We start from the raw sequence: 12,354 nt of genomic DNA on the forward strand, positions 1-12,354 counted from the left end.
CCGTGCCCACCCACGAGGGCAGCAGAGCCGGGGGGGCACCCACCAGGAAGACGGTGCCCGGGGGGCAGACGCAGCCGTCAGCAAGCCCCGGGCAGGTCCCGTTGGGCTCGGTGCTGTCGCAGGTGCGCAGGCAGGACCCGACGGCGTAGACCAGGTCCCCGGGGCAGAAGGCGGCCTCGGGGCAGGGGGCATCGGTGCAGCTCCAGGAGCCCGCGGCACAGACGCTGGGGTGGGCAGGGGGGGCTGCGGTGAGGGCCGGGACCCCCATGTGGGGCACCAGCCTCAGGGGGGTATGGGGTGGTTGGGATGGATGGGACCCCCCCCAGCCAGCCCCATGCTGGGGTCCACAGCATGCCCAGCGCCCCTGGGCCCCCCCGAAATGCTGCTCGCAAAGGGAGGTGGCCTCCAGCAGCACTCAGGTCCCCACACGGCTATGGGCTTGTCCTTAGCCCCAGGAGGGCAGCTGGAGCCTGGAGCTCGGCCCCCAGCCCCAGCAGGGGTCTGAGGACAGCGTCTTCAGAGGTGACACCGGCGCCACGTGGCAGGGACATTCAATGAAACCCACCTATCCTGCCGCACCGTCACAAACAGGCCATAGGGTGATTTCATCAGGTGTCTCCTGCCACCCCCTCACACCTCCGGCACTGTCCTGTCCCCGTCCGGTCCCTGCTGCCACCACGTCCCCACAGGCTGTCCCCTGGGGCAGCCCATCGCCCCCCGATGACACCGGAGCCTGGGGACACAGAGCCCGGGGTCCCCGCGGCACGCACCAGGCGTTGCAGCCCTGCCGGATCTTGCTGCCCGCTGGGTAGAGCTCGCCGCCGTGCCGGCAGGGACAGACGTCCTTGGGGACACACTGCCCGCCGTCATCCAGCACCAGCCCCTCGGGGCAGTTGCAGCCGGAGACGCAGAGGCCGTCGAGCTCGGGGCAGGAGCCGGCCCCGTCCAGGCGCAGGTCGGCGCAGGTCCTGCCGCAGGGGCTGCTGCACTCCTGGAACACCTGGCCCCCGCCGCACTGAGCGCCTGCAGGGATGGATGCGGTGCAGTGACTGGAGGCAGCCGCCCTGCCCTGCCCTGCATCACCATATGAACCCACAGTGCCCGGCCCCAGAATGTCCTGGCCATCTCATGTCCCGTCCCATCCGCATCCCATTCATCCCATCCCATTCATCCCATCCCCATCCCATCCCCATCCCATCCCCATCCCATCCCCATCCCCATCCCATCCCCATCCCATCCCCATCCCATCCCCATCCCATCCCCATCCCATCCCCATCCCCATCCCCATCCCACCCCATCCAACCCCACCCCTCACCGCAGAAGCTCTGGTTCCTCCAGGACAGGACCGCTCCCTCCTGGGCGCACTGCCGTGCGTAGGCAGCCAGCGCAGGGCACAGGCACTGCTTGCCGGCCAGGCAGGCGCACACATCGTAGAGGCAGAGCTGGTGGAAGGGCTCCCTGTCCACGAGGTGGTGGCAGGGCTGGGGGCAGGAGGGGACACATCAGACCGTGCACACCGCGGTGCCGGCTCCTGGCCAGGCGCGGGGCTGCTCGGCACCTGGAAGGGCGCGCCGTGCAGGACGGCGCAGGCGGCGGCCGCGAGCTCCCGGCGCGGGGTGTAGGTGCTGCAGGGCTCGAAGGGGACGGGGCCGAGCACGGGGCAGGCGCTGGACACCCGGTACTTGTTGGCAAAAGCGGCGACGCCGACCTCCACGTCCCCTGCCGGCGTGGCGAACTCGTCCCGCTGGTCCCAGTTGTAGGTGCCGCAGAGACCCCGCACCTGCGGCACGGGCACAGCGCTCGGGCACGGTCTGGGTGCCTGGCGAGGGTGCGAGGGGGTAGCGGCACCCAGAGGGGCTCACCTTGTTGGCGAAGACAGGCTGGAGGGTGATGTACACCGCGGGGGTCTCCAGCCCCCACAGCACGTGGGTGCCGAAGGCCTGGAGCAGCAGGAAGGAGGAGGACGCTCGGCGCACCGTCAGCGCGGCGCTGGCGAAGGGCAGCGGCACCTCCCGCCCGTTCACCTCCACCTCGCCTGCACGGGGAGAGCAGAGAGGGGGGGTGTGGGTGCGTGGAGCCCCCCCAACCAGTGCCCGTCACCCTTTTGCCCCCCGTCCTGTGTCACCTGTGCTGCGCAGCCGTGCCGAAGCGCCCTGCACGGTGACGGAGAGCACCCGGAGGCAGCTGAGCGGCTGGCGGCCACCACAGGCCTCCTGCTCCGCCGTGATCAGCAGCGTCCCCTCCACGAAGTCCTGCGGGCAGAGAGCACGCTGAGCACCCCCCCTCACCGTGCACCCCCTCCCCAAACCCCCTCGATCCTGACCTGCACCAGGATGTACTCGCAGGCGCCCGGGAAGGAGAAGCGCCGCTGGTCGAAGGTGACATAGTGCAGGTCCCCCAGCACCGCGCACTCCGCCGCGCACCGGTCCTGGGTGCAGAGCCAGCGGCCCCCCCGGCACGTGCTGCGGGGACAGGGATGATGCAGGGGACACCGTGTGCCCCCCCACACACTTCTTTTTCCCCCTTTCTGCCCCCTCCCCAGCACTCACCACCGGTTGCAGCGCTGGCGGATGCTCTGCCCTGGGGCATACTGCCGGCGGCCGTGGAGGCAGGGGCAGGCGCTCTGGGGGACGCAGCCCCCCCCGGCCAGGTACAGCCCCGGGGCGCACTCGCAGCCGCTGGCGCAGTCGTCCCGGCAGTGCCCCTCCTCGGCAGCATCCATGGTCACACAGCTGGCAGGGCAGGAGGACACGCAGTCCGAGTACCGCTGCCCATGGCCGCACTGCCGCTCTGCGGGGCACCGGGGCGCAGCTCAGCCACATCCCAACACATCCCAACACATCCCAACACATCCCAACACATCCCACCGCATCCATCCCACCATATCCCACTGTGTCCCACCGTGTCCCACCACATCCATCCCACCAAGCCCCCCACCCACCCACACAGCCAAGCCACCCAGCTGTGGGGTTCAGCTCCGAGGCAGCAGCACCGCTCCCCCCAGCACCCCAGGCCACAGAGGGAAGGAGGAAGGGGTCGGGGAATGGGATTCACTCGGCTGAAAGCAGCTCCCTTTGCAGGGGTGCTGCCTTGGGCACGGGGGGCATGGGGGACAGGGGCAAGCGCGAGCCACCAGGGTGCACAAACACCCCATCAGGGCGCACAAACACCCATCAGGGCGCACACACACACCCCACCAGGGTGCATGCACAACCCGTCAGGGTGCCCACGAGCTCCGTGGGTGCTGGCAGCACACAGCGGGGTAGGGGGAGAAAAAGGGGCTGGGGACCCAAGCATCCCCGGGCACATCCCTACCGCAGAAGCCCGGTCGGCGCCAGTCGATGTAGGCTTGCCGCTGGGCGCAGTCCCGCACGTAGCCCGCAAAGGTGTCGCAGACGGCGGGGGGCAGTGAGGGTCCCGCGCCCCCCTCCCGGCAGTGCACATCCAGGCAGGCCTCGTAGAAGCCGTGGGGCTCGACCTGGTGCAGGAGGCAGCGTTAGGGTGGTGGGGCCGTGCGCCCCCAGCCCCGCGGAGCCGGTGCCACTCACCGCGCCGTGGCACTGGCTGAAGGGCTCGGTGAGCAGCTCCCCGCAGACAGCCTCGGCCGCCCTCCGTGCTGCACTGCCTGCTGCACAGCCTGGGATGGGCTCCACCGCGTCCCTGCAAGAGAGCTGTGCCCGGGTGGGGGGCATCAGAGCGGGGGCAAACCTGCGAGGGACCCCCCAGCACCCCGCTGTTGGGAATGGGGTTGAGGTGACAGCCCCAAAGAGCCCAGCTGGGTGCTGGGCACGGTGCCCCACTCTGCTCGGCCACATCCACTTTGTTTCCCAGCTCTGCCCAGCCCCGGTACCTCGGAGCTGGCATCGGGGATCCTCCAGGAGTTCCCAAAGCTGGCAGCAAACGGGGCCACGTCCCCTCCGACCCGCAGGAAGTCATCTGCGGGCAGGGGATGCCACGGATGCACCACCCATCCTCGGCACGGCCACCCCTGGGACTGCCACTGCTGCGCCATGCAGGGTGCCAGCAAGGGGCCGGCCTTACCGGCGGGGTCGTCGTTGTAGGGGCCGCAGAGCCCCCGCGTGCTGCCCCAAAGCTCGGCGCTGACCGTCACGTAGCTCGTCCCGCGCCCGTCCGCCTTCACGCGCACGCCCAGCCCGCTCTCCACGGCCACAAAGTCCCCGAGCCAGGTGATGCTGATCCCTGCGAGGACAAAACCGGGGTCAGCAGGGCACGGGGACGGGGAGGGGACCCAGTGGGGCACCGCTGCAGGTGGCCCCCCTGAGCTGGCACTGTTCCCCTGCAGCACCTCGTGCCACAAGGCACCAGGTCCCCTGCAGTGCCCCATGGGGACAGGAGTTCCCGCTGCCCCTCACCACCGTGCAGGTGGGGCTGTCCCTCCGGCACCCCCACGCCGTTCACGGAGACGTTCCGGCCCCGTGCCACCACCGTGTCCAGCCCAAATGTCATGCGCAGCACCTGCGGGACAGAGGCCGTGAGCAGGGGGACAAGGGGGGCACGGCAGGGACCCAGCAGCCACGGATATTGTGGCACAAAGCGGGGCTGGAACCTCTGCCCCCGGGGTGACAATCCATGGCTAACCCCAGCCACCCTCTCCATCCACCCCGTGCTCAGCTCCCCGTCGCGTGCAGCCCCGGGGGTGGCCGGTACCTGCGGGCTGCCCATGGCGATGGTGACAGCCCAGGTGCCATCCGCGGAGGCTGCCAGGCTGTAGGCACACTCGCCCTGGAAGTGGAAGTGCCTCCCGTCGAAGCTGCGGTACCGGGAGCCGGCCCAGGCGAGGCAGCTGGCGGCAGGACGCTGGTGCCGTGCGGCCGAGCCCCGCGGAGCTGCGGGCAGGGGCACGTCTCCTGTGCCGGGGGGCGAGCACCGCTCAGCACGTGCCTGGCAGAGCCCCGCGCCCGTCCCCCTGCAGCTCAGGACCCCCAGACCCACCGGCGAGGGGCTGGTGGGCGCAGGCGAAGCAGAGCGCCGAGGAGGCGTTCCTCCAGCTGTGCCCCCAGGGCTGGCGGCAGCACTCGGCCATGCTCACGGCGGAGAGGTTGCGGGCGCCCGGCGCGTCCTGGCACTGCCACCCGGCGTGGCAGTGCCCCAGCGAGCCTTCCCCTGCGGCAGAGGGATGCAGCTCGTCCCCGTGGCACTGCAGTGGTCCCCCTGCTGCCTGCTAAGCCCGGCGTGCAGGGGACCACGGTGCCACCACGCCTCTGCCACCCCCTACCCTCGGTGCAGCGGGGGCCGCTCCAGCCGGCGCAGCAGGCGAGCACCGTGCGGTTCCTCACCACCGGCCGCGTCTCCGGGGGTCTGCGGGGCCAGGGGAGCCCTGGAGTCAGGCTGAGGGCAGGGGGCATGGGGACGGGCATCCCCTGGTGCCCCCTGCCCTCCCCAACGCCGCGCACCCCCTGGAGCTCACTTGTAGACGTAGCACATGGGGGTGCCGGAGCCGGGCTGGGCGCTGGCAGGGGGGACACCGCGGTCCCCTCCGTAAGCCTGGCGCATGCGGTCCCGGTCGATCCTCCAGCCCGCCAGGCTGTACTGGTACATGCTGGGGCAGGGCACCACGTCCTCACGCCGGGGGGACACCACCTCCTCCTCCGTCACCGGCACCGTCTGCTGGCACCACCGCCTGCCACGGCACCCGGCCACCCGCCGGCGTCACCGGGAGCCTGCGCCAGCCCGGCCCCACTCTCCCCACGCGGGACTCACCCCTTGGCAGCCTCGGCTGCAGCCCAGAGCAGCAGTGAGGCCAGGATCCCCGTGCCCGTGCCACCGGGCTGCCGGGGCCGTGCCATCCCCGCTGTGGCTCGCCGCTCCCTGCGAGCACCGGCCAACCTTTGGAGAGGAGGATTTGGTGACGGCGCTGCTGGAGAGCCCACAGAGCCTGGGGAGTGCCCAAACTTTCCCCCCGGGGATGGTCCCTGCTCTCTTTCACCTCTGCATGAGGCGTAAAGGCAGAGCTGGGGGTCCCTCCCCTCCCTGAGGGTCCCTGGTGATGGGGACAGGGTCCCAGACCCCATGGGGGTGCCCAGAGGGTGCCCCCTGCTCGGTGGGACTTTGCCGGGGCTGGAGCTTGGGGGACGGTGCCCGATGCCCCCCGCTCCCAGCAGAGCCCTCACCTGGGGCTGCCCGGACCCGCAGCGCTCCGTCCTCTGTCCCCGGACCTCTCGCAGCCCCAAAATCGCCCCAAGGGGCAGCTTTTTATCAGGTGGGTCCGGCCGGCCAGGGCCAGCTGTGGAGCTGGTGATTGGGCCCAGCTGCCTGCCGTGGGGACCCCCCCGTGGCCCCAGGGGAGGCCGATGCCGTTTCTAGGGCAAAACGCTGCGGATTGGTGCCCCTGCAGCGGCTGTGCCCTGCCCGGCATCCTGCCCCACGGCCCCCCTGCCCCAGACACGGATGCTCCTGATCCCCACGTCCTGGTCCCGCTCATCCCCGCCAGGAATGCAGGGGGGGGGGAGCACATCTCAGCCCCCAGACCCACAGCAAAAGGGCCCCACAAGGACAGGGACACCTCAGGGCAGCCCCACAAGCCTGTGTCCCTGCCCCACAGCCCTGCGTCCCCCCAAGTCCCCGTGCTCCACAGCCCCAGCCCGGGGGGACCCCAGCCCCACAGCTCCCTGCTGGCTGCTCCCTGCCCCTCGTTGGCCCCCTGCCCATCTCCCAGCCCCAGAGCCACATCCCCCTGTGTCCCCAGAGCCATGTCCTCATGTCCCCATAGCCATATCCCTGTGTCCCCATAGCTGTGTCCCCCTCTGTGTCCCCATGCCTGTCTCCCTGTGCCGTGTCCCCACGTCCCTGTCCCTGTGCCCCTGTCCCTGTGTCCCTGTCCCTGTGCCCCTGTCCCTGTCCCCGTGTCCCCACGCCGCTGCCCCCTCCAGTGCCGGGTTCAGCCCCAGGCAGCTGCTCAGCTCAGCACTGCATGGCTCGGCACGGCTCGGCACGGTACAGCATGGCTCGTCTGGGATTGGCATGGCGCATGACAACGCGGCACAGCACGGCATGGCATGGCATGGCACGGCTGGCACAGGTCGGCACGGCTTGGCACGGCCCGGCATGGCTCAGCACAGCTCAGCACAGCACGGCCCGGCATGGCTTGGCACAGGGCAGCTTGGCATGGCACAGGGCAGCTTGGCATGGCTTGGCACAGCCTCGGACAGTTTGGTTCAGCTTGGCTCAGCTTGGCATGTCACAGAGCAGCTTGGCATGGCTTGGCACATCCCAGGACAGTTCGGTTTGGCACAGGGCAGCTTGGCTCAGCGTGGCCCAGCACAGCTCAGCACAGCCCAGCACGGCCCGGCACAGCTTGGCTCAGCTTGGCATGTCACAGGGCACCTTGGCTCAGCTTGGCACATCCCAGGGCACCTTGGCACGGCTCGGCACAGCCCAGGACAGTTTGGTTCAGCTTAGCTTGGCACAGCTCAGCATGGCTCAGCACGGCCCAGCACAGCTTGGCTCAGTTTTTCATGGCACAGGGCAACTCGGCACAGCTCAGCACATCCCAGGACAGTTCGGTTTGGCACAGCACAGCTTGGCTTGGCATGGCTCAGCATGGCCCAACACAGCTCAGCACAACCCGGCACAGCTTGGCACAGCTCAGCACGGCCCAGGACAGTTTGGTTCAGCTTGGCTTGGCACAGCTTGGCACAGCTCAGCATGGCTCAGCACGGCCCGGCATGGCTTGGCACAGCTTGGCACAGCACAGGGCACCTTGGCACAGCTCGGCACATCCCAGGACAGTTCGGTTTGGCACAGCACAGCTTGGCTCAGCTTGGCATGTCACAGGGCACCTTGGCACAGCTCGGCACAGCCCGGCACAGTTTGGTTCAGCTTGGCTTGGCACAGCTCAGCACGACCCAGCACAGCTTGGCTCAGCTTGGCACGGCACAGGGCACCTTGGCACAGCTCGGCACATCCCAGGACAGTTCAGTTTGGCACGGCACAGCTTGGCATGTCACAGGACAGCTTGGCACAGCTTGGCACAGCCCAGGACAGTTTGGTTCAGCTTGGCTTGTCACAGCTCAGTATGGCTCAGCACGGCCCAGCACAGCTTGGCTCAGTTTTTAATGGCACAGGGCAGCTTGGCATGGCTTGGCACAGCCCGGGACAGTTTGGTTCAGCTTGGCTTGGCACGGCTCAGCACGGCTCAGCACAGCCCAGCACAGCTTGGCTCAGTTTTTAATGGCACAGGGCAGCTTGGCAAGGCTTGGCACATCCCAGGACAGTTCGTTTTGGCACAGCTCAGCCCGGCACGGCTTGGTACGGCTCAGGACCACTCGGCACCGCTCGGCTCGGCTCGGCACGGCTTGGCATGTCACAGGGCACCTTGGCACAGCTCGGCACAGCCCGGGACAGTTTGGTTCAGCTTGGCTTGGCACAGCTCAGCACGACCCAGCACAGTTTGGCACAGCTTGGCACATCCCAGGGCACCTTGGCACAGCTCGGCACATCCCAGGACAGTTCATTTTGGCACAGCACAGCCCGGCACAGCCCGGCACAGCCCGGCACGGCTCGGCACGGCTCGGCACCGCTCGGCACGGCTCGGCTCGGCTCGGGGCGGCGCCGCTCGGCGGGCGTGCTGCCGGGAGCTGTAGTCCCGCTGCCCGCCTGTGCCGGTGCCCCGGGGCCGGGGCCGCGCGGCGGCGGCGGGGGGGAAGCGGCGGGGCCCCGGGCGCGCTCCCGGCTCCGTCCCGGTCCCTCCGGGCGGCGGCGGCGGCGGCGGCGGCGGGGGGGTCCCGGCGGGGCGGGGGGGGGACCGGCGGCCACCGCGGGCGGGCGGGCGGGCGGCGGGGCCGGGCCCGGTGGCGGCGGCGCAGGTAGGGGCGGCGGAGGGGGCCCGGGGACACGGAGAGGGGCGCGGGGGGGGGAACGGGAACGGGAATGGGAACGGGAACGGGGCCGGGCCCCGCTCGGCGGCGAGCACCGGGGGGCGGGGGGGGGTGGGGGAGGCGCGCCCCCGGGGGCTGGGTGCGGGGCTGTGGGGGGGTTTTGGGGGGTTATGGGGGTTATGAGGGGGGAATAGGGGGTTATGGGGGGTTATAGGGGGGTTACGGGGGTCGTGGGGCTGGGGACAGTGGGGTGGGGGAGCCAGGGGGCAGTGGGGGGCGCAGGGGGGACATGGGGAAATTGGGGGGGACAGAGCAGGGCTGGGAGGGGCTGGGGGGGCACAGGGGCAGTGGGGGGCACGGGGGGGACATGGGGCAATGGGGGGGACAGGGCAGGGCTTGGGGGGGGCACAAGGGCAGTGGGGACACGGGGGGGACATGGGGCAATGGGGGGGGGACAAGGCAGGGCTGGGGGTCGGTGGGGGGCACAGGGGTGGCAGGGGGCACGAGCCCCTCGGGGTGCCCGGGATGGGGCAGCAGTGGTGGTGCCGTGTCCCCACTGGGGGCGCTGGGGGTGAGGCTCCTGCTCCCCAAGGCTGGGGGGCTCCAGCTGCTCCCCTCTGCTTTTCCCAATGCCCCCCGCAGGGGCTGAGCCCCCCCCCGAGTGCCGACACGGAGCGGCCGCTGAGGACGGCACCATGAGGGAGAGCTTCGACGCCCTGCTCGCCCTGGGTAAGGCAGCGGCACCGACACCCACACTGGAGGCTCCGGGTTTGCGCCCGTGCCCGCCGCAGAGCCACGAGCTCGGGGGCCCGGCCAGGTGCTGGTGCCAGCCCCCAGCACCGCAGCGGCTGGGTTTTGGTGTGCGGGTCCCAGGGGGGAGCCAGGAGCCGGGACTGGGAGCCGGAGCCACCCCGGTTCATCCCGGTGCTGTCCCACGCAGGCGTCCCCATCACCAAGCCGGAGCCGGTGCCGCACACGGAGCAGGCGGAGGAGCCGCGCACCCAGGCGCCGGTGGAGGAGACGGAGGCAGCGGGCTGCGCTGGCTCAGGTTGGTGCCAAAACCCTGGGGTCCCTGGATTTGGAGGGGCCCCCGGGTTTACCACGCTTTCTCCTGGCAGCGAGGCTGCTGGTCCCCAAAGCGGAGGCGCTGCCTGAGGGCGATGGCGAGGAGCAGGCGGGCGGCGGGGACGTGGGGGCCGTGCAGGGGCACGGCAGCCTGGAGCTCGGCTGCTCAGGTGAGGTTCATGTTCCGGCACCGCCAGCTCGTGGCAAACCCTCCAGTTGGCACGGTGCGGGCACGCTGGGGGCACACGGTGAGAATCACTGGGTTCCCCTGGCGGTGCCGCCCGGCGCGCCGACCGCGTCCCCACGGCCCCGTTCTGTGCCCCGCAGAGGACTGGCTGGTGCGGAAGGTGAAGGTGGAGGACGAGGACGAGGAGTGGCCGGCCGGCCTCAGCGCCGAGGCCCTGCTGGCGGGGCAGCTCCCGGGCAGCGCCTCCCCGCCCGCCGCGGGCGCCTGCAAGCCGGAGCCCCCCAGCCCCGGGGAGCCGGCGGAGCTGGGCTACGGCGCGCTGCCCGCCTTCGCCTGGCCGCTGCTGGGCGAGGGCTTGGCCGGCCCCGGCGCCTGCCAGCACTGCTGCTGCGCGGCGCAGCCCCGGCCGTGCGGGCAGTGCGGCTCCCCGGGCCCCCCGCGCCCCTTCGCCTGCGCCCAGTGCGGGAAGGGCTTCGGCAAGAAGGCGCACCTCACCCGGCACCTGCGGGTGCACACGGGCGAGCGGCCCTACCCCTGCGCCCAGTGCGGCCGGCGCTTCCGCCAGAAGATCCACCTCCGCTCCCACCAGAAGACGCACACGGGCGAGCGGCCCTTCCCCTGCACCGAGTGCGGCCGCCGCTTCCGCAAGAAGACGCACCTGGTGCGGCACCTGCGCACCCACACCGGCGAGCGCCCCTACGCCTGCGCCTGCTGCGGCCGCAGCTTCGCCCACAAGCAGCACCTCCTGCGGCACCAGCAGCTGCACGCCGAGCCGGCCGACGGCGCCGCGCTGCCGCCCGCCGAGCAGAAGCCCTTCCCCTGCCCCGAGTGCGGGAAGAGCTTCAGCTGGAAGAAGAACCTGACGTCCCACCGCCGGCTGCACCTGGAGGGGCGGCCCTTCGCCTGCGCCGAGTGCGGCCGCGGCTTCAGCGACAAGCGGCACCTGACGGCTCACCTGCGCGGCCACATGGGGCTGAAGCCCTACGCCTGCCCCCACTGCGAGAAGACCTTCAGCCACAAGCCCAACCTGACCACGCACCAGCGCACCCACACGGGCGAGCGCCCCTTCGCCTGCCCCGACTGCGGCCGCGGCTTCGCCCACAACCAGCACCTGCTGCGGCACCTGCGGGTGCACACGGGCGAGCGCCCCTTCGCCTGCCCCCAGTGCGGGCGCTGCTTCAGCTCCCGGCCCAACCTGATCGCGCACACCAAGGCGCACGCCGGCGCGCGCCCCTTCACCTGCGAGCAGTGCGGCCGCGGCTTCAGCCGCAAGTCCCACCTGGCGCGGCACCAGGCGGTGCACACCGGCACCCGGCCCCACGGCTGCGCCCAGTGCGGCAAGCGCTTCAGCTCCAAGACCAACCTGGCGCGGCACCAGGCCGTGCACACCGGCCACCGGCCCTACATCTGCACCCAGTGCGGCAAGAGCTTCAGCCGCAAGACCCACCTGCTGCGCCACGAGCGCACCCACGCCACGGCGCCCGCGCCCCGGCAGAGCTGGGCGGCCCCGGCCCCCGCCACCTGAGCGCCGGGAGCTCAGCCCCTGCGCCGGCACCGCGGTCGAGGAGAGGAACCGGCTGCTCCGACGTGGGACGTGCTGCCGGCTGCTGGCCCCCGTTGCAGTGCCCGGCTCCGGGGACCCGTGTGGCATCAGGATGGGGACAGGGACAGAGCTGTGTTCCTGCTGATGGGGACAGTGCAGGGCACCTGACGATGCTCTTGGTCCCAGCACCGGGACGCTGCATCTGGGCTCGCTGCCCTTCTCCAGGAAGGGCCCAGCGAGGTGGCTCCAGCACCGGAGCGCTGGCCTGTGGCAGGGCTGGTGGACCTCGGGCAGCGGGGCCAGCACCTGGGGGAAGAGCTCCCCGCAGCCGCACGGGGGGCACGAGCCCTGCTCCCAGCCCTGCCCGGGCCTGGCAGGCTCCCCTGTGGCAGGAACAATTCGTAAATGCCAATAAACCATCCTTTGCCAAGTGTCCCTGGGGATGTTGTGGGGCTGAGCAGGAGCCAAGGCTGCGCAGCGGGACAGCGTGCGGGGTGCCAGCACCGCAGGGCTGGTGGGATGCAGCAGAGCTTGGGGGCTCCCACCCCAAAACCCCTCGGCTGTAGGCAGGGCCGGGGTTCCCGGCCAGGTAGCGGTGCTGCAGGCTCTCCTGGCGCCGGCCACATGCCTGCGGGTTGTTTTTCCCCGTCCTGCGGCGCGCCGAGCTGAATCCACGCTTGTTTGCTGCTGGAAGGGGGGAGAAAACATGAGCCTGGGGCCGC

The 12,354-nt window shown here is 71.0% G+C and overlaps 2 protein-coding genes across 2 annotated transcripts in view; one reads left to right on the forward strand and one right to left on the reverse strand.

The window, feature by feature from the left end:
• LOC311431660 (SCO-spondin-like) overlaps window positions 1–5,807 on the reverse strand; it is a gene marked incomplete at both ends in the record, with an annotated part of 34,037 nt that extends 28,230 nt beyond the window's left edge. Inside the window, 18 exon segments of the mRNA XM_084509439.1 lie at window positions 44–224; window positions 771–1,023; window positions 1,316–1,481; window positions 1,559–1,780; window positions 1,863–2,035; window positions 2,126–2,252; window positions 2,324–2,462; window positions 2,550–2,790; window positions 3,316–3,478; window positions 3,549–3,671; window positions 3,851–3,936; window positions 4,042–4,200; window positions 4,374–4,476; window positions 4,669–4,868; window positions 4,954–5,124; window positions 5,237–5,319; window positions 5,429–5,641; window positions 5,722–5,807. Of these exon segments, the coding sequence (XP_084365565.1) occupies window positions 44–224; window positions 771–1,023; window positions 1,316–1,481; window positions 1,559–1,780; window positions 1,863–2,035; window positions 2,126–2,252; window positions 2,324–2,462; window positions 2,550–2,790; window positions 3,316–3,478; window positions 3,549–3,671; window positions 3,851–3,936; window positions 4,042–4,200; window positions 4,374–4,476; window positions 4,669–4,868; window positions 4,954–5,124; window positions 5,237–5,319; window positions 5,429–5,641; window positions 5,722–5,807 (2,889 nt within the window).
• A 2,889-nt stretch (window positions 5,808–8,696) lies between these two features.
• ZNF467 (zinc finger protein 467) lies at window positions 8,697–11,754 on the forward strand. The gene is made up of 5 exons (XM_084509078.1): window positions 8,697–8,825; window positions 9,480–9,566; window positions 9,778–9,885; window positions 9,956–10,072; window positions 10,230–11,754. The coding sequence occupies exons 2-5, from the start codon at window positions 9,533–9,535 to the stop codon at window positions 11,612–11,614; spliced, it is 1,644 nt and encodes a 547-aa protein (XP_084365204.1). The 5' UTR covers window positions 8,697–8,825; window positions 9,480–9,532; the 3' UTR covers window positions 11,615–11,754.
• The last annotated feature ends 600 nt before the right edge of the window (window positions 11,755–12,354 follow it).

The sequence above is a fragment of the Aythya ferina genome, assembly GCF_964211825.1.
Source record: "Aythya ferina genome assembly, chromosome: 2".
NCBI classification, from domain to species: domain Eukaryota; kingdom Metazoa; phylum Chordata; class Aves; order Anseriformes; family Anatidae; genus Aythya; species Aythya ferina.